Here is a 24,894-nt window from a genome sequence, read left to right as displayed (position 1 = left end):
TATTGTGTGTAGATAATTGGTACAGAAGTGTAAACACAGTTAGTAAAACCCTTTTGGCTTCGTCTTAAATACCATACTACCGTACTTAATAGTGTGTGTGAGTTGCTTAAATAAATACGTACGGCTTATCTAGTGGACTTCTATTTTACATACTATTTAGTACGCTAGTACGACGCAGCCTTAGGGACGTTGGTAGTGATCCAAAAAGAGTCGATTCTCATATTCGATTCATTAATTCAACCATTCTGCAACCAGTGGTTATAAAATTCTCTTCAAAAACAGAGACCTAAACAAAGTGTAAAGTTTATAGCAACAAGGAAAATGGATTTGCAAAAGTCCAGGTTTAAAATAAGATTCTGTGCACATGGGGATTCAGAAAAGTAGAAGGTTAGGGAGGTAGGGAACTCTCCACCTGATGCTAAGAGCAAATAGGCCGCTGTAACTATCAAAAATAGCAATAGCAACAACAGCACCATATTCAGTTTGCTTTCATAATATCTACTTCAAATTTCTATTCTCCCTGTTTCTTACTCCACCCATACAGCCTGCTTCAGTACGCTTGGTCCCTGGTCAAGAAGGGTAAACCAATTTAGGTACAGCACATGTCCCTGTATCTTTGATCAATAATTACTGTGCAGTGGAAATGGGACATTACAGCAGCTCCCCTATGTGAGAAGCATCTCAAACACATTACAGACTGTAATGAGAGGATCAAACCCAGGTCCCCAAAACCTTTGCCGCTGTGCAGCACTCACTGCATCAGCCGTGAAACCTTTCTCACGACTCCACCCGGAAACCCAAGTTTTAAGATATCGAATACCGATCTTCTGCATGATTCTGGAAGCTGATAAGAAAACCTGAATAACCGGTGGAAATCAAGGCCGTGATCATGCTCTTAACACTGTTACACTCACAGTGACCAGAAGCAAGGACCACCAGATAACCCACACTACTGCCCACGCCCATGTACCACCATAATATTTCCCAAATATTGCCTGCTTTCGTTTCAGTTTCTTTTTATAATAAGAAAAATATTGTGTAGAATCGACTCTTTGTTTTGACTCCTATATTTAGAATCGACTCCGTAATATATGTTCCCTCCTCTGTGGGCGTTCTGTTTCTACAACTCTATTGGTCAGATGTTTGATCAAGAAGCGTTTGATTGGTTCAATGAATCGCTAATCTGCGTTTTAATTGGATAATAAGTGTGTCGATCAAACCGTAGCCGTTTTTAAATGGTTTTCTGAACTGTCAATCTGGGCTATTAACGCCTGCGCGAGCTGAACCCAAATACCTTCCTTACTCCCTATTTAGGTTCACTATATAGGGTATGATTTAAGCATTAATGTGTCCTGTCTAGTGCACTTTGTGTTCGTTGTTAGGGTATTAGGGATACAGCTCATAGCCGTGCGGTTGAACTCGGGAATTTACTTCGGTCTGTTTTGACGCAGATGAAGTCGACAAACGGTTTGACGGATAGTTTGTTTAACTCACATTTAATCACAAACTGTGAGTCTGACGGATTATACTCGTGTAAAACAGCGAGGACGTGATTAAAACACGCAGAGAAAGTTCTGGAATAAGGAGCCGTCGTGGATTGTTTACTTTCCAGCAGTTGCCTTGTGTCTATATTGAAAGTATTACAGTAATGCTAAGCATCACGTTAAGCGTTAAATAAATGTTTATTATGATAGTTTACAAGCAGCATTAAGATTACAGTGTTATTAATTAGTTCATGCATTTATGGATAGTTGGATGGAAGAGCGTTTATAATGTGTACTGGAGTGCCATGGAATTAAAGGAGGCAGTTAGAAGATCAGGTAAGAAATGCATCAGTATCACTGAATTGAATAAATATGCTGTTTATATTGCCATTATATTTGCTTACTAGGTTGCATATTATAGGGTAGTTGTAGCTTATTGGTTAAGGTACTGGACTAGTAATCAGAGGGTCACCGGTTCAAGCCCCTACGCTGCAAGGCAGCCACTGTTGGACCCTTGAGCAAGGCCCTTGAACCTCAATAGCTGAGACTGTATACTGTCACAGTAACTGCTGAAAGTGTTTCCTCTTTCTGTGGCATTTGCAGCTAAGTACAATACTTGCTGGACCAGTGTATTACCACCAGTTTCACACCATTCACCAGACCTAACTAGGTTCTTATTGAGTGGAATTGGTTTGTGCACTGGTCTCCTGACTCTTACATGCTTGGGATGGCGAATACAGACTTTTATTGTTCGATTCAAACCTTACAGACTGAAGATTGACAGATTTATGTGTGCTTTCATCTTATGCAAACCTAAGTTGGCACCTACAGGCTTATTTCTCCATTTCGTTGTGCCATTCAGCCCTTACAAACTCAAGTTGGCATTTGCAGTTGCAGTTCTATACAGCATGCATTGCCCAACTGTTGCACTGATGCCCACTGATGCATTTTAATCTAATCATTAGACTTCTGTTGACCCTCAGACTTAAAATAGCCTTTAAATTGGCATTAAAAGACTTTCCATGTAGTGCACCTTACCTTACAGAAATGGGCAAGCGGTAAATAACACTAGCCCACTATCACTGGGATGTAGGGTTTGCTATCAGCTGGTCCGATGTCTACATACAGACATGATTGGCTGTGCCCGGGGGGGGGGGGGGGGGGGGGGTTGGTGGCCGATGCCCGATGCCCTGCGACGGATTGGCATCCTGTGCCACTGCATTGTCCCCTGTGATTTGCAGAAAACTGCATTAGCTCCTTTGCTGTATTTGGGTGACGCAGTGGTAAATCACACAAGCCCACTACCACTGGGATCAGCTGGTCAGATGTCTACATACAGACATGATTGGCTGTGCCTGGGGAAGAAGGGGGGTTTTGGTGGCTGATGCCCTGCGACGGATTGGCATCCTGTGTCGCTGCATTGTGCCCAGTGCTTTGTCAAAAACCGCATTAGTTCCTCTGCTGTATTCGGGTGACGCAGTGGTAGATCTTACTAGCCCACTACCTCTGGGATCTAGGGGTTTAAATCCCTAGCGGTGCTATCGGCTGGTATACAGACATGTTTGGCTGTTCGTGGGGAAGAAGGGGGGTTGGTGGCCGATGCCCTGCGACGGATTGGCATCCTGTGTCGCTGCATTGTGCCCAGTGATCTGTGAAAAACCACATACATGCTGAACCACAAACCGTTCACTGGTTGCATGGCACTTATGTGAACCCAGGCATCTCTGCAGTTACTGTATCTATGCGGGCACCTGATGCCAAATTCGCAGAAGTCAAAGACCTGTGCGGTTCTTAATGAGGTTTTATTTATTATTAGCCCTGATAACAGTACTTCCAGTACAAGCTCTGACACGCGCACACAATACAAGCCGGCTAGCGCTTATACACACACTGCCATGTGTCTGTTGGATGGCCGGACAGGTCAATGACACAGAATTCGATCACACTAGTGACCACCCTAATGCCAAAAGTTCTTTATATTTGACTCCATTCATTAAACAATGACTTCTTTGTTGGTTATTGTTTAATCATTAACACTTCTAGAAGGTCCAAAACCCATTTCTCTGCCCCCCACATGACTGCAATTCAACTCCCAAGCCAACAAGCAACCACTTTACTTTAATCAGGCCCGGTCTCCTTCATCTCTCTCATTATATCTGTGTAATATCGTATCATTGTGCTGAGGATTTAAAGGATTTGTCTCTGAATGCTAAACAGCATTCTTAAAGCCTGTAATAAAAGTTGGTGCTTTGTTAAACAGAAGATCTGATCTGCTACAATGCTTTTATTGTGCGTCAGGGAACTCCCAAGTCCGATTGCGTAATGGTTTTGCTCGCAAACCAGCAACAATGCGGCTCGGGGCTGGTGTTCATCAGACGTCTTTTTCCCTTTCTCCTTCCCGATCTGGTGGTATTCGGTTCCCCGGTTGGACCCCTGCCCTGACCGAATCGAGCTGCAGACTATCGCATGCACGCTTTGACGGACGTGCAGTCGCCGACTGCTTCTTTTCACCTGTCTCAGAGAGCCGTATCGCACACAGAGAGGCCAGGAGAGGACCCCCCCCCTTTTATATTTCACTCCCTGAACACCCCCAGTGGATTGTGGTCACCCCTCTCACTGGGTTGACCCACACCCACTGCGAGCACTGGCCTTATAACCTCCTGATTCACCAGATGTCCTCCTGCGCTCTCTTGTATGATTCTAACAGTCAGGATTCTGGGGAACTCGAACTGGAATGTGTAACAGTAGGACCACATGACGTCAGTCCACAAGTTCTGATGGATTTCCGACCCTCAGAGGCTTGAGGGTTTTAAAACAGCTCAGCAGAAGAAATGGATCAGTTCTGGCTGTGACCCCAGCGCCGGTCCCGTGTCGGTTAAACGGGCTAATGAGAGGACTCCGTCGAGATGAACTTTCGTGATTCGTCACCACGCTCGTGCTCGTCCTCGTCCTCGGGCTGTGCTGAGTGGATCCAGCTGCTGGGAGTTCGAGCTGTTTTTTTGACCCGATTTGGGCGCGCCTCGGAGGAAAGCTAGTGTTTAGGTGCCGGTAGAGCTACAAATTATGGCTTGTCTACTTTTTAATTTGGTTCAGGCATTCAGATGGAACGTTGTGTGGTGGCACTTCGTCCGTCTAGTGAGTTTTGAATGCAGCTTTTACTGCACGTTTACTGTGTGTGTGTGTGGGGAGGAAAAGAGAGTCTGCATCAGAATCTATAAATATATTTTATTATTGGGTTGACCTGCACTTCAGTAATCTGATTTCTCACTGTGATGGCCTGTTTTGGAGCTTCTTACCTCCCTTAACCTGCGACACCGATCCTAGAAGCTCCCGTACCTAGGGGTCGCCACGGCGGATCTGGTCCGCGTACCAGACTTGGCACAGAGAGCGCACTGACGAGCGTGGCACCTAAAAGGCAAGGCTGTTTCAACCACCCAGACTTCCACCTCGAAGATTTTCCTACCCTGGATCCCCAGATCTCGGCAAAGTTTGGGATTTGGGCTGACGGAGTAAACAAAAACAAACACACGTCATAATTCACAAAGCTGGGCGTGTCCAGGTTGCAGGTTTGGGTTTAATCCACAAGAGAAATATTGGGAAGCAGACCGACTGCCGACTGTAATTATTATATTTACTGTTTAATATTAGATGCTCAGGTGGCGCAGCATTAAAGTATGTCAGTCTACTACTGCCGAGATCTGGAGATTCAAGGTCCGAATCTCATCTGTGCTATCGTCCGGTCGGACGTCTGCATGGACAAGATTGGCTCATGTCCGAGAGGGGGTTGGCCGAAACAGCCTAGTCTTTGGGAGTTGCACTTATCAGTGCACTCTAAGTGCTGGTCCCAAGCCCTGATGGAAATAGGAAGGTTGTGTCATTAAGGGCATCCAGGTTTGGTATGTGGAGCAGAACCGCTCGCCCGATTCTTTATTTTAATGCTAACTGACACAGCAGGGATCATTTACACAAACGCAGAACCCAGAGTTTTATAAAATTCCACACAAGTTTCAGTCGGACATCAAATACAGACCCTGCTAAAACACACACACACACACACACACACACACACAAACGCTTCAAGAAGAAAGCGCACAAGAATGAAATCAACTGCGGCTGCTTCAGAATAAATATTTATCCGAGAACCGAGACGAGTGCAAACATCCCTGCGCTCAGGACGGCTGTAATCGAGACCCGTCGAGCTCAGACGGGAGTGTTTAGATCAGCTCCCGTTACTCCGGGGGAACGAAAATGAGCAGAAACGTCTAAAGGTTTTAAACAGGGGGGGAGGCAGAGATGACGACGCTGAGATTCTCGCCGTGATGGACGAGGATGGACGAGATTAGGAGGAAACGGTGCCGGTAGGATGCTTTAGAGGTGACGTTTGAGCGTGTGCAGAGGAGGGATGAGAGTTCTGAGGAGGAGAGGGCCAGTGAGGAGGATTATCAATGAGGATAAAGGAGGACATGCGAGGGCTCTTTGAACGATTCGCTGTGTCCCTTGACAGGAGCAGCCGAAAACAATAGATGTGGACTACATGGCCAAAAGTATTTGGACACCTGATCATGAGCTTGTCGGACGTTACGTTTCAAAATCAGATAGTGGCCTCTGTGTGATCTGTTCAGCCGTTAAAACAGACGCTCTTGATTTTGAAGTATGTCTGTGGGAATTTGTGCCCATTTAGTCAAAATATGCTGGTCAGCTGACGTTCCAGTTCGTTCCAAAGCAGTTCAGTGAGGCTGAGGTCAGGGCTCTTATAGACCTTGCTTTGTGCACAGGGGTACAGTCATGCCGGACCAGACAGGAAACTTGAACTGCTGCTGCAAAGTTGTAATCGTGTCGTTTCCTTTATATAATTGATTATATTACAACTGGTAGCAATTGTCATGGCTGAAACACATGAATTTAATAATAAAAGGGGTGTTCCAATACTTTTGTTCATGTGATGTTTCTCTGAAATCGTATTAATGTGTTTATATAATTTGGACTCCGTAGAAGCAGGTCAAAGGTTTTAGTTTTGAAATGGACTGATTATATAAATAATAATCAGAAGGTCGTCAGTGCTCATTTGTAATTAAAGCCTCTTAAAAACCATTAAACTCATTTTTTCGGTGTGTTTTATTATTTAAGGTCTGCCGAGGACAGTTTCAGCCCGGAAAATGTGAACGGCCGATCAGAATCGTCCACGTCGTCAATCGTTCAGCTAGCGCGATGGAGAGATGCAAACGTAACTCCATTGCTGGCTTCCCCACGCGGCCCGATCGTCTGGAGGACCTGGACGGCGGGGCGGTCGGCCCGGAGACGGGCGGCGCCCAGCTGGACAGGGTGTGTCCCTCCTCCTACCGGGCCCTGATCAATGCCTTCTCCTGTCTGACGCGCCTCGACGACTTCGTATGCGAGAGGATCGGCTCCGGCTTCTTCTCCGAGGTCTACAAGGTAAACGCCCATCAATTTTGGTCAGGTGTCCAAATACTTTTGGCTGTATACCGTACTTATGATTCGATCGGCAGGGCGTGCTCAGGTTTCACGTCATGTCTGTATTGGTAACCATAGCAACACACGTGATGGGAGTATGTTACAGAAATCGTAGACAGATAACGTTACTCCGAAAAGTCTGGACGCAGATTTGAACTGCTGCTCTGTGCCAAAAGTATGTGGACATCGGTCAGTATGTGCTTGTTAAACACTCAACTCACTCACTTTCTTAACCGCTTATCCAATCAGGGTCGCGGGGGGTGCTGGAGCCTATCCCAGCTTTTCAATGGGCGCAAGGCACACAGTAACACCCTGGACGGGAACACACACACACACACACACATTCACCTATAGGGCAATTCCTCCACTGTGGGAGGAAACCGGAGCTCCCGGAGGAAACCCACGCAGACACGGGGAGAACATGCAAACTCCGCACAGAAAGGACCCGGACCTTCTTACTGTGAGGCTACCCACTTCCGCCCTCATACGTACACATACGTACACATACACACACATATATGTATATTGCACCAGGAGGAAACCCATGCAGACACGGGGAGAACATGCAAACTTCACACAGAAAGTGCCCGCTGCTCCACCTGAGAATCGAACCCATGACCTTCTTGCTTTATATATATTTATCAGTCTTTTGGCTGTACAATATATGGCCCCCCTCCCCCCGAAAAAAAATAAACATCCCATAGGGCCATATTAACACTTTATGGTTTTGAAATGGGATGTCCAAGACGTTCATGGTCTGGTGCCCATTTGTGCCCACTGATGTTAGTCAAGAACGGTTCCGGTTCATTCTGAAGTCAGGGCTCCGAACCGAACGTTTCTTCATGTCGTTATAGAGCTCATTTTGTTCACAGAGGTGCAGGGCAGACAGGAAAGGGCCTTCCCTAAACTTAAACTGTTGCTGCAGAGTTGGAAGCAAATCATTTCCCTTATATCGGGCGTCCCACTATTTTTAGATATAGTGTAAATCTGATGCAGATCATGTTTCAATGTTTAATTCAGTCACAGAAAAGCAGAAATGAGTGAAGTGACGTGAATTAAATGCACAAACAGGAAGCGCTGATCCTCATAACCCACAGTAACACTAATAATGAGACCCTGCTGTATCACTGTAGTCACATCATGGGTCACCACCACCGTAGCCATGGTTTGGTGGTTTATCCTCTCAGTTTCGGCGCGGGGAGGTTAGCCCTGACCGGCGGTGCAGTTTTGTTCTGTTTTTCACGCTGTGTCATCGAGACTTCCTGTGGTTTATCTTTCTGACATATTTTAGTCCATCAGAGAAGCACAGATGTGAGGAGGAAGCTGCTGCAGCTTGTCAGTAAGCTGCCGATTGGCTGATGTTCTTCTCAGATGTTCAGAGTATCCGTTAGAGGAATCGTTCTTCTGCGAATTAAATATTATGCTAATGCATTTTTTTTCATATCCAATTCCCCGATCACCTCTACTGTTGCAGACCTACATGCACGCGCCGTATCGACCGCTTCTTTTCACCCGCACCTGAAGGGTTCGTATGGAGATCCGTATCGTGCACGGAGTCACAGATCTATTGATGTCAGCGTCAGTCCTGAAGTTGTGGCTCAACCATGAGTCCTTATAGTCTTTACAGTGTAGTGTAAACGGGGTACACAACAGTTAACGAGGTCTGTGTGTGTGTGTGTGTGTGTGTGTGTGTGTGTGTGTGTGTGTGTGTGTGTGTAGGTGCGTCACAGAGCTTCAGATCAGGTGATGGCTCTGAAGATGAACAAGCTGAGCAGTAACCGAGCCAACATGCTGCGAGAGGTGCAACTCATGAACCGACTCTCTCATCCTAACATTCTCAGGTCAGCGCACACACACACACACACACACACACACACACACACACACACACACACACACACACACACCAGTGGTTTATAATGAGTCCCAGGGCTCCTTTGTTAGGTACATGTATTGGACCTAATGATGAGCCACACCTACCTTATAGATGTACTTGGGTTGGGGTATACAATTACTAAATGTAGTCCTTGGTCTTTATTAGGACCCTTACTGACCAGATGATGTTTGCATGGTCGAGCATTCTTAGTATCAGGACTGCACTGATAATGACGTGTGTTGTTTCGGTACGAGTGTTGCAGGTGCAGCAGTGTTGTTGGGATTTTTAAATGCTGTTTAAACGTACCGACCTCTTTATTAGGAACACATCCTGTCAGCACTGGGTGTAGACGGACATTTAGAGACTAGAGCTTACTTTTTCATGCACAGTGGGTTTATCTTCTGGGGAAGCTCACTGTGTAAATGCGCTTCTGCCTGGTAAAGAGAAGTGGCGAGCGGCTGCATGGGTGTTGTGCCTGCTGCAGGGGTCTCGAGTGCGATCCCAGATGAAATGATGTACAGCTATAACTCATTAGAAAGAACAAAACTGATTTGTGGCGTCTGTGTTTTTCGTCCGCGTGCACGTTTGTCTACAAATGGTTCTGCAGTTCAGACCGTGTGTTTTTGGTTTTCAATAAAACCCCGCTCGGTGTTTGTGCAGCGGAATGTGCGCTAGAGCTACAGGGCGGTGAAGGGAGCGACTCTGTGTGCGTCTCTTACAATCTCGGCATTGTCGAGTCCGACCGAGCGGGGGGGGGGGGGGGTTGGGGGGGGGGGGGGGGGATGGGCGGGGGGATGGGCGGGGGATGGGCGGTTGGTTGAGGCGGGGAGGCCCCAAGCGCCGCGTTTCTGAAGGGAGCTTTGTTATTCCGGAGAAGCAAAAACAGCGATAAATGTCAGACCTGACGTTTATTGCGCAATAACTCCTGGGACACGCTGCTATATCGGTGTGGCGTGAGGTGGGCACACTGCAACGTCGATAGCCAACACACACTTCTGTGCATCCGTCTACATGGAATGCGACTCGAGGATCATGTTTCTCCCGTAAAAAAAGCTCAGGCCGCTCGTTTGCAGACTTAAAAGCACCGTGTGTTGTTTTTTTTTCCTTGTAAAGGCTCGTTTTGATCCGCAGGGGTTTTTCTCGAACTCACCTTGTGTGTAAATCCCGATCTACTGACTGGACGGGGACGCTAATACCCAGTCCTATAAACCTGTCTCGGTTCTGAAAGGAATCATAAATTGTGTGTTTCACGTGGCAGGTAATGTGCAACAAGGGTAATAATGGAAGGACTGGGAGTGCTGGTGGTACCTAAGTGTCTGTATCGGTGCGTCTCTGTAGACGTCTAGCGCACAGAACAGCCTTTCTCGGTATTTCAGTCATTGTGATTCATTTTGCGCTCGCAGGGGAGCGAACGCTTAGCAGTCAGCCATCGATCAGGGGTCAGACGCAATTCAGCGGGGTCAGTTTATCACAATATCTGGTCGTTTCCAGGAAAATACCTGTGAGGGACATAAATAAATGCTACTATAGTATATGTGCTATACTATATAGTATATACTAGATAATATATCATTATAGTCAGTTTTTTGGGATCTGGCTGTACATGATGGGCAGAGAGAGGCGCTGTATGGCTGTGTCTCAAATCACATACTATCTACTATACAGTACATTTTGCTCAAAATAACAACGAGCGAATGTAGTGCATTATTTGGAGGGCAGTGGTGGCCTAGTCGGTAGAGCTTTGGCTCAGCTCGAATCCAGGCTCCGCTATGCAGCCACTGTTGGGCCCTTGAGCAAGTGTATCTGTATACATGACAAACAAAGGCTTTCTTAATGACCACATACTGTAGTGTGGTGTTTGGGACACGGCACCTCCTCCATCCATCATGTGCAGCCTGATGCTACAAATTTAACACATTTTCTATGGAAGGTTCTTTTTATTAAATGGACTCAGTGACCGAATGGTGGCCACACAAGTGCTCGTCTGGGCATAAAAGCCTCAAACAGACAGGACGGTGGGAGTTATGGCACCTCTAACACTCATCTCAGTAAACCTGCCTGAGAAGGAATCTTAAATAGCGTCCTCGGAGGAGCTGCGAGTGTTGGTGTTACTGAAGTGTCGTTTAGCAGTGATATTTATGTCCTCTTGGTAAGTGACACCAAAACAACAGCCATCACATGTACATTCTTACTGTTTAACAATGGGAAGTGGAGATATCTCGGGCTCCTGTGGCCCAGCCGGTATCAGAGCTAAGATTTGAATCCAAATCTCAGCAGTGGTGGGCTAGTGTAAGAATGCATGACCCGCCCCTGTTTGATGTGGAAGAACTTCAGTCGACAGAGCCCTGAAATTAGCCCTATAAAACACCCAGAGGTGTTTCAAATTCCCACAGACCTGCACCGAAATCTTCCTAGTCTTCCAAACCAGCTTTGTGTTCACACTTCGTGTCGAATCACGTTTGCATTTTCGAGCAGCGAGTCTGCGCCGTTCATTTGAATGTTCACAGATCTTCTTTGCATGAGATATGAAGCTCTGTGCTCGTCCAGCAGGGTCTCGTTCTTTTGTCTTTTGTCGGTGGTAAAACGAGACACCCCTGACGTTCTGCTGAGGTGTAATAATGGTTTCCCAAAGCGTCTCACATGTCTTCAGCTTATTATCCTCTCTGATGGATCTGATCAGGCTAGAAGCTTTAGTTCTGCCTCTTTATGATGGGTTTTTTTTTTTTAAATGGTTGTAAGGATGTAGAACCTACAACACATCAGTGGTGGATTGCTGTTTACTGGAGTCAAAAGTGTTTGTATAGTGTTTTTTACAATAAATGTTGTTTTAGGACAGCTTACACAAATCCAGGTCCAAAACCTCCAGGTTTAATGAGTACACCTACGGTGAAAATGGTGTGAAAAAACTCTCTAAATATTAATAATAATAAGGAACCAGACTTAAAAGGTGTATGATAACTGATTAGGAAGGTATTTGGGATTCAGCATCACCCTAAAATCTACACTAGGTAGCACACGTGTGGCGCAGCAACCTATTACGATAGCCCATCTCACTTAGATCTGGGTTCGAATCTCAGCGGTGCTATTGGCTGGCGTGGTTTGCTATGTCCAAAGTGGTGAGGGAAGGTGGGATTAATTGGCACCCTGTCCAGGCTATAGCTACCCTGCGCTTTTCGAGTTTCACACTGGAACTGTGACCCTGACCAGGATTAAGTGCCTCATGAGCGCATTGGCCGACTCGATGACCTAATTCAAAGCCTACAAAACCATTGCAAGAACCACTAAAAAAAAAAAACAGGTGAACCTGCTGGAACGTGGCAGATATTGTCCACAGTCGAGCGTGCTTTTATCACCTCACGAGACTAAAGCTGCTGTCCTAAATCGGCACCTTCACGCTAGAATGAAGTTTGTCAAGCGAAAAACGACCTCAGGTGAAGGAAAAGCAGGTGCCGGGGGGTTTGTTTTTGCATGGCAGCATCGAAGCCTGCGATAATGTAAAGCTTGTTTGACCGAGGGCAGGGTTAACCACGTTCCACAAGCTTCATACGCATGGCGAGCTCTGCTTTGTAATAATCTCAGTTCCGGTACGTAGATTTAGACAAAGCTTACAGAGTGCATGTCCACCTTTGTCTGACTGAATTGTGTTTTGCTTGCAGGTTTATGGGGGTTTGTGTGCAGGAAGGTCAGCTCCATGCCCTCACAGAGGTAAGAAAAGCCTCCAGGCAGGCAGAAACACGCTCACCTTCAAACACCAGCACTGATCGGAATCCCCACGCTGGAGCGTAGATCTGTGTATTTAAACACGTTGTTTATAAGCTGTAAACATCAGACCTGTAATCAGACCACGAGTGGCAGCTCAGTACAATATCAGATGTGCCTGTAGGAGTGGAAGCGGGGTCAATTAAACCTCAGCGGGGAGTTTGGAGGTGATGGGGAGGTGTGTGTGTGTGTGTGGGGGGGGGGGGGGGGGGGGGGGTCCACTGTTAGTACAAGACGACAGAGGAATGTGGTCCTCAAACATGCAGGCCTGCACACGTCCTCCAGTGAGGCTTCGATAGAAACAGACCAGGAATGGACAGAATGGCTTTACAGAAATACAGATCGCAGTCGTTTCCTAAGCTGTAGGACTCCACCCAACCACAGTGAGAGCCAATATCCCAGATTGAAGGAAATCGAAAATTAAATCTGGATTGACAAGTAAACAATCCAAGAACTCGAGATATTTCTAGCATGAGACTGGATGATAGTAAGATGAATGGAAGAGTAGCTGAAAGGAAACATGTCTGTGTGGGCGCCTGGCGGGCTGATAGCAGAGCTGAGATTAGAACTGGGAAGGGGGGGGGGCATAAAACATTTCAGTAAATAAAAGGAGGAAGGAGTCCAATCCATGCTGGCATGATTAGTAACCAATCAATCTGCCACGTGCCATATACGGCATGATTAGTAACCAACCAATCTGCCACGTGCCATATACGGCATGATTAGTAACCAACCAATCTGCCACGTGCCATATACGGCATGATTAGTAACCAACCAATCTGCCACGTGCCATATACGGCATGATTAGTAACCAACCAATCTGCCACGTGCCATATACGGCATGATTAGTAACCAATCAATCTGCCACGTGCCATATACGGCATGATTAGTAACCAATCAATCTGCCACGTGCCATATACGGCATGATTAGTAACCAATCAATCTGCCACGTGCCATATACGGCATGATTAGTAACCAATCAATCTGCCACGTGCCATATACGGCATTATTAGTAACCAATCTATCGGCCACGTGCCATATACGGCATGATTAGTAACCAATCAATCTGCCACGTGCCATATACGGCATTATTAGTAACCAATCTATCGGCCACGTGCCATATACGGCATGATTAGTAACCAATCAATCTGCTACGTGCCATATACGGCATGATTAGTAACCAATCAATCTGCCACGTGCCATATACGGCATGATTAGTAACCAATCAATCGGCCACGTGCCATATACGGCATGATTAGTAACCAATCAATCCCCCCACATGTTATTTATGGCATGCTTAGTAACCAATCAGTCCCCCACGTGCTATTTATGCCCCCTGATTAGTACCAATCAATCCCCCACGTGCCATTTATGCCCCCTGATTAGTAACCAGTCAATCCCCCACGTGCTATTTATGCCCCCTGATTAGTAACCAATCAATCCCCCACGTGCCATTTATAGCATGGTTAGTAACCAATTTATCCCCCACATGCTATTTATGGCATGATTAGTAACCAATCGATCCCCCACGTTCCATTTATGCACCCTGATTAGTACCAATCTATCGTACCAACATGTTGTTGTACACCGAGAGAAAACTGGTGGAGTCGAGCCAAGCCGAACTGAGCCGAGGGGAATAATAACAGTTTCTTCTGAAATAGAAATTCCTCCCCCGGGGATTTTCCCATAAAGACTCGATTGTTTTTCTCCGTGCACAGTGAACAACATGAACATGATCCTCGGTCTGCAGGAGCTGCCGTGTGAAAATATTGTTCCAGAGTGAAAATGAAACAAACCCCAGTTTACAGCCAGAGCTATTCAAAAGGGCTTTATTGTCATTTCAGCCGGGTACAAGTACGTACTTAAACGAAACAGCGTTCCTCAGAGCAGGGGGCAACACAAGTGCAAACGATACAGTATACAACACAGTGCAGATAACTGGACCTACCATGACCCTGACCAGGATAAAGTAGCAGTAAAACATAATAAATGAATGAATTAATGAATATTCTATATTAAACAAGATGTGGTCACTTGTCCATTGAGGCCCAGTGGCTTTTATACTAAGGGGGTGTGGGGGAGTGTCCTGTAATGACGAATGTTTATGGCGTGTATTTGGAGAAGAAGCCTCACACAAAGGAACTGACCGAAATCCTAATGGTTTCCACCTTTCTCCTCTTCCTCTGAACACCGTACAGCTCGGCGACGGCTACTTTTGATTGAGTTGAAGTAAACAGTGCAAAAATAGCCCCACCAGTCGAAGCGGCTGTATATTTATTCTCGGATGGACATGCTGTCCTGTATTTGGGCCCTGATAGAGAGAGGCGTCTACATCAGCACCCGTGTGTGCATCACGCCTCTCCTCCGTTAGACACCCGTCAGAAAGGCAGGCCTGGTCACGGTAGTCTCGGGTTCCTTAAGTGGATACCGGAGACGTTAAAAGAAGAGGGTGTTGCTTCCAAAATATAACACCTATGATGATGGCTATGGGTGTGATAGACTATAAATGGGGAGCATCTGTACCCATCATTCCTGGAAAATAAGACATGACCTAGTGAAGGTGTTTCCTCATTTCCAGTAAAGAGGATTTAGCCCCTATACCTGTCAGCTCAGGTAAAAGGTGTTGCCTCAGGCCTGTTAGTACTAGGAAAATAGGTGTGACCTTTGGTACCTGTCAGTCCCAGTGAAGGAAGACGTGTGACCCTTGTACCTGTCGGTCCCAGTGAAGGAAGACGTGTGACCCTTGTACCTGTCGGTCCCAGTGAAGGAGGCGTGACCCTTGTACCTGTCAGTCCCAGTAAAGGAGGCGTGACCCTTGTACCTGTCGGTCCCAGTAAAGGAAGACGTGTGACCTTTGTACCTGTCAGTCCCAGTGAAGGAGGCGTGACCCTTGTACCTGTCAGTCCCAGTGAAGGAGGCGTGACCCTTGTACCTGTCAGTCCCAGTAAAGGAGGCGTGACCCTTGTACCTGTCGGTCCCAGTAAAGGAAGACATGTGACCTTTGTACCTGTCAGTCCCAGTGAAGGAGGCGTGACCCTTGTACCTGTCGGTCCCAGTGAAGGAGGCGTGACCCTTGTACCTGTCGGTCCCAGTGAAGGAAGACGTGTGACCCTTGTACCTGTCGGTCCCAGTGAAGGAGGCGTGACCCTTGTACCTGTCGGTCCCAGTGAAGGAGGCGTGACCCTTGTACCTGTCGGTCCCAGTGAAGGAGGCGTGACCCTTGTACCTGTCAGTCCCAGTAAAGGAAGACGTGTGACCTTTGTACCTGTCAGTCCCAGTGAAGGAGGCGTGACCTTTGTACCTGTCGGTCCCAGTGAAGGAGGCGTGACCCTTGTACCTGTCGGTCCCAGTGAAGGAGGCGTGACCCTTGTACCTGTCGGTCCCAGTGAAGGAGGCGTGACCCTTGTACCTGTCAGTCCCAGTAAAGGAAGACGTGTGACCTTTGTACCTGTCAGTCCCAGTGAAGGAGGCATGACCTTTGTACCTGTCAGTCCCAGTGAAGGAGGCGTGACCCTTGTACCTGTCAGTCCCAGTGAAGGAGGCGTGACCCTTGTACCTGTCGGTCCCAGTGAAGGAAGACGTGTGACCCTTGTACCTGTCGGTCCCAGTGAAGGAGGCGTGACCCTTGTACCTGTCGGTCCCAGTGAAGGAGGCGTGACCCTTGTACCTGTCGGTCCCAGTGAAGGAGGCGTGACCCTTGTACCTGTCAGTCCCAGTAAAGGAAGACGTGTGACCTTTGTACCTGTCAGTCCCAGTGAAGGAGGCGTGACCTTTGTACCTGTCGGTCCCAGTGAAGGAGGCGTGACCCTTGTACCTGTCGGTCCCAGTGAAGGAGGCGTGACCCTTGTACCTGTCGGTCCCAGTGAAGGAGGCGTGACCCTTGTACCTGTCAGTGTCACACATGGATATCGAGCCTCTATACCTGGTAGTCCTGGTAAACAAGGTGTATCTTCAGTGCCTGTCAATGACTCTAAAGAGTTTGGCATGTTCTTCCCATCTTAGCTTCTTGTGGGTTTACCTCCAAAAGCATGCAGATGGTGGATTGATTGGTATTAATTTTGGTTTAGATTTAAGTCTGTGGTGCTCTGGGACAGATCGGCACCTCGGCCCGGGTGTCGCAGGACTCACCGTGAGCCTGACCAGGATAAACAGCATACAGAAAGTGACTGTTGTCATTATCAGCGATGTCTTATCAGTAACCCTGATGGTGTTTATAGCGTGGTTATAACATTTCAGAAGAAAAGCTCCACAGCCCCGGTGTAGTAAACCGGAGGAATCCTTTCACTTGACGCTTCCTCCTATTTCTGGAAGATGATCTCATGTGTGGCCTGGTTTTCACCCTGCCTGTCAGCGCTGGTGTAAACGACACCTCCGACGTGTCACTGTAATCCTCTGTGTGAACTTTACTCATTAGTACAGATTAAACCGGAGAACATGGTCAAGATCTGGAAGGGTTTGAATAATAAAAAAGCCCTTGGAGGAGTTCCATCTTCCATAACTGAATGTCTATAAATATCTGACCTCTTACCTGTACTCAGCTGGTCTTGCATAGCCAGGCTTTCTGTAACGGTGTGTTCTACGTCACCTCTATGTGCTACGTATCTCCAAGGAACAAAGGAATAGACGGTTTATTGTACTATTGTGTATTTATATGACCAAAAATGACCAGAAAAACTCAGTACTAAGATTCTCTCAGCTTCCAAAATTTGTGTTTTGTGTTTTCAGTACATTAACGGCGGGAACCTGGAGCAGCTGCTGGACAGCAATAAGTACCTGAGCTGGGCCATGCGGGTCAAACTGGCACTGGAGATCGCCATGGGTTTGACCTACCTGCACTCCAAGGGCATCTTTCACAGAGACCTCACCTCCAAGGTAGCTCCCTAACAGTTGTAGCATAGTGGTCAAGGTCCTGGACTAGTAATCGGAAGCTCGCTGGTTCAAGCTGCACCACTGCCAGGTTGCCACTGCCGGGCCCTTGAGCAAGGCCCTTAACCCTTAATTGCTTAGACAGTATACCGTCACAGTATTGCAAGTCGCCTTGGATAAAACGCGTCTGCTAAATGACGAAAATGTGAACGTAAATGCAAAACAAAACATACTTCATTAATGAAATTGGTGGCAATCTGGTCCCACTGTGGTTTACGGTGTAAAGATGTAACGTAAAGCCTCCACAAGGGGGCGTTAATTTAGTTTATGTATGTGCCTGGTAAAATTAGCTTATTATTAATTATTATGGCTTGTGACTCACCCAAGGGTCGCGACCCAAACCCTCAACTCTGATCTTTAGTGACCTCTGTAGGAATTGATCAACTGGTATCTGTTGCTATGGTGTTGCTAACGATTCTAATAGAGCCAGTCGATATAATCAAATGATATCACGATATTTTATACACTAGAGGGGCGCTTGGGTGGCGCAGCGGTCCAGTGCACTGGGTGGCGAGAAATACAATAATAATTAAATAACCTTGTATGTGAGCACCCCCTTGTGGAGGCTTCATGTTACATACTGTAGACCACAGTGGGACCAGATTGCAGAGAGAGTAAGACGCATTCTTTGTGTAATAAGCTGCAGAATCTCAGCAGATGCACCGACCTGCCCAAGAAACACAACTGGCCGTGTTTGAGGGAGGGAAGGATGGACGGGGGTCTCTTCCTGCTGTCTTCATCCATATAGTTTAACAGTGTGCCAAAGCTGTGAGGGTCGTTACTGTTACGTAGAAACTGATGGACAGCGGATGGGTACAGGGACGTTAAAAATCAGAAGTGTGAAGTGTGTGTCGGTGTGATTACAGAACTGCCTGATCAAATCGGACGAAAACGGCTACACGGCGATCGTCGGAGACTTCGGACTCGCAGAGAAGATCCCCAGTCACGAGTGAGTGACGCTGAATTGATTTACAGGTCTGATTACGAGGTGAAGTCGTGCGGTTTTAGTTTCCTTTCCTCATATTCGGGGATTTCAAGCATTTATCTTCACTACGGTGAAATGAAAAGTGAAAGATCCAGGTTGAAGGATTGTTTGTATACTGGGTGACTGGGTCTGGCGGGGGGGGGGCACCTGATCCGACAGGAACATCGCGTACTGAAATAAACTGTTATGAGAGCTAATAATACCAGGCTGGCTGAAGGAAGGTTCTGTAAAGGTTGAGATATGCTTTCTCAGAAGTGCGTCTGAGAAGAGACTCGAATAAACGAAATAAACAGTCGGAGGTTCTGTTAGCTGGAAGTAACGGGCAGTAATAAGCAAGAGGTAAATCGTGGTCTTTTACATTATTACACTAGCCCTCAACTGTTTGGGATTTTGGGGTGCTGACTAAAGACCTGCGATGGATTGGTACCCTGTCCTGGGGTGTAAAACACTTTATTGCTCGTATCTGCTGGGTAAAGCTCTGTTTTGGACACAGTTTTTATGTCAGATGCCCATCCTGACAAAACCCTGTATATCCGGGCTTGTGACCAGCACTGAGAGTGCACTGACAAGTGACCCTCTCGATGGCTACGCTGTTCAGCTACCCCCGTCCCAGATCCAAACCCGAGATCTCAGTGTATTTTACATGCCCCAATGTATCAACAAGCACACAGGTGTTTCAGTCACATCCGTTGTAAGGCGGATAAAATTAATCATGTAACGTCTTTCATGCTTCAAACTTCATGGCGACACTTTAGGGAAGGCTTCTTCCTGTTCCAGCTTGACCTTACGCCAGTTGAACATCTTTAGGATGAATCTGAATGTCAATGGGTGACCCCGGCCTTCCCATCCAACATCTGGGCAACAGTGGGCACAAACTACCACAGACACACTCCAAAATCAGCCACATCTCTGTCTACTCACATAAACCTGATTAAACACGTCTTAAACGTAAACTACCTCCGGCGTTTCCAGCACCTTCAGGGTTTGACGTTGTACCCGTTGAACAAGCTCGTGCTGGTTTCCCTCTCGCCCACATAACAGCATCGTTCTCTTGTACACAGTGCCGATGGGGAGAAGCTGGCAGTGGTAGGTTCTCCGTTCTGGATGGCACCAGAGGTTCTAAGAGACGAACCGTATAACGAGAAGGTGAGAGATTTAGTTTCGTCTTAAGTTGCGTAATCATACACGAGTACATATAAATAAATAAATATGAATAACACTCTCATGTCCAGGCTGACGTGTTCTCCTACGGCATCATCTTGTGCGAGGTCATCGCGAGGATACAAGCTGATCCCGACTTCCTGCCCCGAACTGAAGTGAGTGAATTTTTTTTTTTTTTACTTTTATTGCGATACCGATACCAGACTGATCAGATCTGATGATAATGTACAGCATACAGCATAGAAATAACACGGATGATGATTGGCTCATCCAAGGGAGGAAGGTTCTGCTTCTCCCACCTTAATTTCTACAGAAGAGAAATGTTGGTCTGCATTTGTTCCACTAGAACCCTTTTATTTTAGAGATGTGTGTTGTTAACTGATGCGTATATTATAAAACACAGAGGAGGAAATAATAAACTGGTGATAAACCTTCATGTTGTGTGCATTCTGGCAGAATTTCGGACTGGATTATCATGCGTTCCAGCACATGGTCGGAGACTGTCCACCCGATTTCCTGCAGCTGGCCTTCAACTGCTGCAATGTAAGTCGTCTTGTTCTACTTAGGTTTTAGGGCCATTCTTCCGAATCGGTGCCATTTCCATCCCCAGGGCAATATGTTCATGAATGTATATAAAAATTCACTTTAAATGCATTTTAATCAAGCAAAGTGCCCTGTACATTGATCTAATTGCAAAGTTAGGATATATCATTTAAAACGTTCATAAAAAAAACCCTATAATGCTGATAAAACTCCTTTTTTCTGCATCGTTTGGTGACTCCAGATCACATCTATGTTTTTAATATTTATTTTCTATAAGAAATGTAGAATAATGTGGTTAAAGTCCATGTTTTAGTCACGTCCCCAGGTTTTCACTCAGTCCTGTTACCCTCACATGGTCATCCCTCTAAAAATAAAAATGTGGAAATATTCTACAAGTCACATTTTGAACAGAAATGTTCATCATCTGTATCTACTGAAGCTCACGGGAAGAGCAAAAGGATTTAAAAAAAATACAATTTGTGATAGATCACTAGTAGACTGTGCTCAGTGCTTTGGTGCTTTTAGCATGTTCTCCACGCTGCTATATTTCATGTAGTTACTAACTCTAAGTTAAAAACTCAGTCCTGTTATACATATACAGCTAACTGCTTCTGCCTGTCTCTTATTCCTGGTTGTGCATTTTTCCTTGTGCACGCTCAGATGGACCCAAAGCTCAGGCCGTCGTTTTCGGAAATCGTGAAGAGACTGGAGGACATCCAGCGGCGTCTGAGAGCCGAAGATGCTGAGAGGGAGAGGATTCACCATCCAGCAGAGATGGAGAAAAAGGCGACGGCGAAAGGTGTGCAGCGCAAATACGGCGTTTATTTCGGCTGAAGGACTTCACCGAGCTCCGTTTACTGACAGTTTGTGTTTAAGATGCTCGGGTGTTTTCCAATTCTGCCTCTAAAAAGCTCATTACTAAATTACTTATAAATGGCTGTGCAACTACAGCGGTCTGTGATTTGTGCTTTTACTATTATTAGTTACCATTCGACACCTAAATGTACCAGCTCAAAGCGGGTCAGTTCTTAGAACGACTCCGTCTTCCACCGGCCTCGTCTCCTGAGGCCGGAACACCCTGCAGCTCGCCGTCTGCCTGCACACCGGCTCCGGTTACCGTTTCTCTTTTACCACCCTGGGCTCTAATTTTTTTTTGGGGTACAAACAAAACGACGTGGCCACAGAGGGCGGGGTGAGGGTGTGGTTAGGGTTTGGGTTGGTGTTGGGGGGAGAGAGAGGGGGAGAATCCGCGCTCTCAGGAGCAATCCCATCAAACATTCAGCATCCCTTCAGTTCTGCTCTGTAACGTTTGCATGTTCTCCATCTGGACAGACATGCAGTCAGGTTAACTGGAGCTACTGCAAATTGCCTTAATTGTATGTGTGTGCCCTGTGGTGACCTGGCGACCTGTCTAGGGTGTTTCCTGCCTTTCTGCCACCCGTGTTTATAATGGTTGAAGGAATGATTGGAATGTTGATGACCATTAAAACAGTTGCATCCGGGTTCAATATCACTGCTGCAGGTTTACCTTTTGGGTTTGGCTCATATTTAGAAAAAATATACGCGTTACTTTTGCGCCCCCTGGCGGAACTACTGATTATGTCCAAAATGATTCTCTTAGGCTTGCGTTTAGTGTGTAAATAATATTATAATCATAATAATAATAATAATAACACTTTATTAAAGCTGTCTGGGGAAATTATTATTTAAATATCACCTTATTAAAATGGTCAGACCCCATGTCTGTCAAAAAAGCAGATAATGAGTCAAAACATTAGGACCACACACCTAGGATGCTGTTAGAACAGCTCAGACCCACTGAGACATGGACTCCACAAGCTGTCTGATAGAGACCTGTGGTAGCAGGTCATTCAACTTCTGTACGTGCCTGTCCATGAACGTTTGTGGATGGTGGAGTTCAGCAAGGCTGCGGTCAGAGGCCAGCGGAGTTTATGCAGACCAAACTTGTGAAGGTGTATCTATATACGGGGGCACGGGGGTCTTGCTGGAACAGGACAGGCCCTTGCCCAAACTAAAGCCATATGAAGGACTCCTTCAGATAGCTTGTGGAGTCTATGTCTCAGCAGGTCAAAGCTGTTCTGATTAATCCTAGATGTGTGGTCCTAATGTTTTGGCTCATTCACTGTGATTTTATTTGACAGACATGGGGTCTGGTTTTTTAATATGGTTAATATTTAAATCATCATTCTCTCCGCAAGGCCTTTATAAAGTGCTATTACTAATATAATTAATAATAATAATAATATTTACACTCTTTGCAAGTAAACAATCAAATGTACATGAACCTGAATGTTATATTTATTAGGGGTGTCCATATACTTTTGGTCATATGATGTACTTAAGAACGTTTGTGAAAAGAAACGCTTATTTATCTCATTGTTTATATTATTTAGGAGAGAAGTTCCAGGGCATGAAGCGTCTGAACCCTCTGCTTCTCCAGGACGACAAGATCCCTCCCAAGTCTCCTCGTCCGCGGCGCAACATCTGGCTCTCGCGCAGCCAATCGGACATCTTCTCACGCAAGCCGGGCCACAAGGTCAACGTCCAGGACCCTTACTATAACCCCGGGCCGCGAGGGGCCGCCAAGGTGAACCCGTTCAGCGCCCGCGAGGACCTGAAGGGCGGCAAGATCAAGTTCTTTGACATGCCCAGCAAGTCCGTGTTCTCGCTCATGTTCGATCTGCACTCGCCTCGGGCCAACATGAGCTCGCACCAGGCACAGGCGAGCGCCGCGTGGCCCGAACCGTGGCAGCTGCCCGGCCGGCAGTGGCACTCTTTACCCGTCTTGCCACAGCCGGCGCCGTCCGAGGCTTTCGGCGCGGCCAGGAGCGAGGGGGGCGACGCCAGGGCTAGACCGCTCGGCGGCTGGGCGAAGAAATACGCCGTGGCCGAGATCCCGCCCTACAGGCCGAGAGCGGGTAGGCAGAACGACGGACGCGCGGAGTCCGAGGACAGCTCGGAGGAAGACATGGACTGCTCAAGTAGCAGAGACTGCCCGTTCGACGGCGAGGAGACGGATCTGATGCCCAACGGAAACGGCGAGGACATGGACGCCGAGGACGAGCGCGACACGCCCGCTCTGTTCTCCTTAGCCAATAGGAACCCGCTTCCTCTGACCACGCCCGTGGAGCCTCAGGAACTTCGCTCGATAGTCCTCGCGCCCTGCCGCGCCTCCGCGTCGCCGGACGTCCCGTCTCGCTGCGATATCTGAGGCGGCGAACACACGGCACGCGTTAACCACGTGGTTTTGCGCCGTTCAGACGGGAGAACGAACGCACATCACGAGCACAAGGTTCCTAAAGTAGCCAGATATGTCCTTTACCCACAATGCCTTTGTATATAGAAACATAACAGCGATAGTTCAGCCCGGATTTCACCATTTGTTATCGTTATGGGCGCTCACGGCTGCCAGTTTAGCATCATGAGGACTTGCCGAGTGCACTCATGCTGGCATCTGATCAGATAATCATAGCGAGGTGGGCACCAACAGACTGGCACCCAGTCCAGGTGTATTAATACCATGTGCCCAGTGACTCGCCAACCCAACTATTACTCTTAAGAACCGAATTGACCGAGCTCTGTTGCCCAATGGTCAGTCCTTCAGCTTATTTTCAGGTTGGCACAGACTTGCACAGACGCACCGGACCCGAGTGTTTGGTACTTTCTCCTCCAGGAAACCTGCTGGTAGGTTGATTGGCTAGTCTAAATTGCCCCTAGGTGTGGCTGATGCCAGGATGTATTCCAGCCCTGCACCCAGTGTTCCCAGTATAGTCTCCTGAGAACGGTGAGAAAGGGTGTGGTCGTTTCAGTCAGGCAGGTCACATGATGCTAAACTGGCGGCTTTACGTTCCCGAACTTCGCAGCCTTGACGCAAAGCTAAACAATCGAACGCCGATCGGATGCCAGGCACGCCACGGCTAAGCTAATCTGTTCGGTTCGGTTCGGTGCACGTCGGGGAATTTTTATCACGTCCGAAAGTTTAAAGACGCCGCTGTGAGTTTGTATTCGGAGGTTTATTTACCGCACGGTTTCGTTTTTCACTGTTCGACTCTTCTTCCGGTTAGCGCACAGGTGACGAGCTGTGGTCCGTCCGGAGGTGCTCATCACTGCTCCTTAAATCGTTGTGAAAATCCACCCTCTGCACCGAGGTTCCTGTAGCTTTGCCTCTCATCCTCGCCTTCAGTCGCTGCCGGGAAGGAAGGAGCATTGGTTGTTTTAAATCGCCCCTAGGTGTGCGAGTAAACGATAGGCTGAGTACGCCTCGCCTGGGAGGCACGGTGGCTCGGTGGGTAGCACTGTCGCCTTACAGAGAGAAGGTCCTGGGTTCGATTCCCAGGTGGAGCGGTCCGGGTCTATTTTGTGTAGAGTAAAATCCTAATAAACAGATAGAAATAAATAATACGCGCTGACCTGGGATGGAATGGCGCCCTGTCCAGGTACCGGACCCACTGCAACCCTGACTAGGATGAATCAGAATGAATGAATGAGTAGAACCACCCTAACCGGTGTATGTTTTGCATTCAAACACACTGGCAAGGTCCTAGGTTCGATCCCCAGGTGGGCCGGTCCGGGTCCTCTCCGTGTGGAGTTTGCACGTTCTCCCCGTGACTGCACTGGGTTTCCTCCGGGAGCTCCGGTTTCCTCCCAGAGTGTGTAAAACGTGACAT

The 24,894-nt window shown here is 47.2% G+C and overlaps 1 protein-coding gene across 1 annotated transcript; it reads left to right on the top strand.

Moving 5' to 3' along the window:
- Positions 1-1,624: 1,624 nt before the first annotated feature.
- Positions 1,625-24,553, top strand: tesk2 (testis associated actin remodelling kinase 2). The gene is made up of 11 exons (XM_062988015.1): positions 1,625-1,820; positions 6,612-6,917; positions 8,676-8,797; positions 12,489-12,537; positions 17,317-17,463; positions 18,384-18,466; positions 19,564-19,648; positions 19,735-19,818; positions 20,120-20,206; positions 20,867-21,005; positions 22,621-24,553. Exons 2-11 carry the CDS (start codon positions 6,693-6,695, stop codon positions 23,436-23,438), a joined length of 1,839 nt encoding a protein of 612 aa, XP_062844085.1. The 5' UTR covers positions 1,625-1,820; positions 6,612-6,692; the 3' UTR covers positions 23,439-24,553.
- Positions 24,554-24,894: the final 341 nt, after the last annotated feature.

This window comes from Trichomycterus rosablanca, chromosome 25 (assembly GCF_030014385.1).
Source record: "Trichomycterus rosablanca isolate fTriRos1 chromosome 25, fTriRos1.hap1, whole genome shotgun sequence".
Lineage (NCBI taxonomy): Eukaryota > Metazoa > Chordata > Actinopteri > Siluriformes > Trichomycteridae > Trichomycterus > Trichomycterus rosablanca.
Note: the sequence above shows the minus strand (reverse complement) of the source record. Positions and strands in the feature narration are given on the sequence as shown.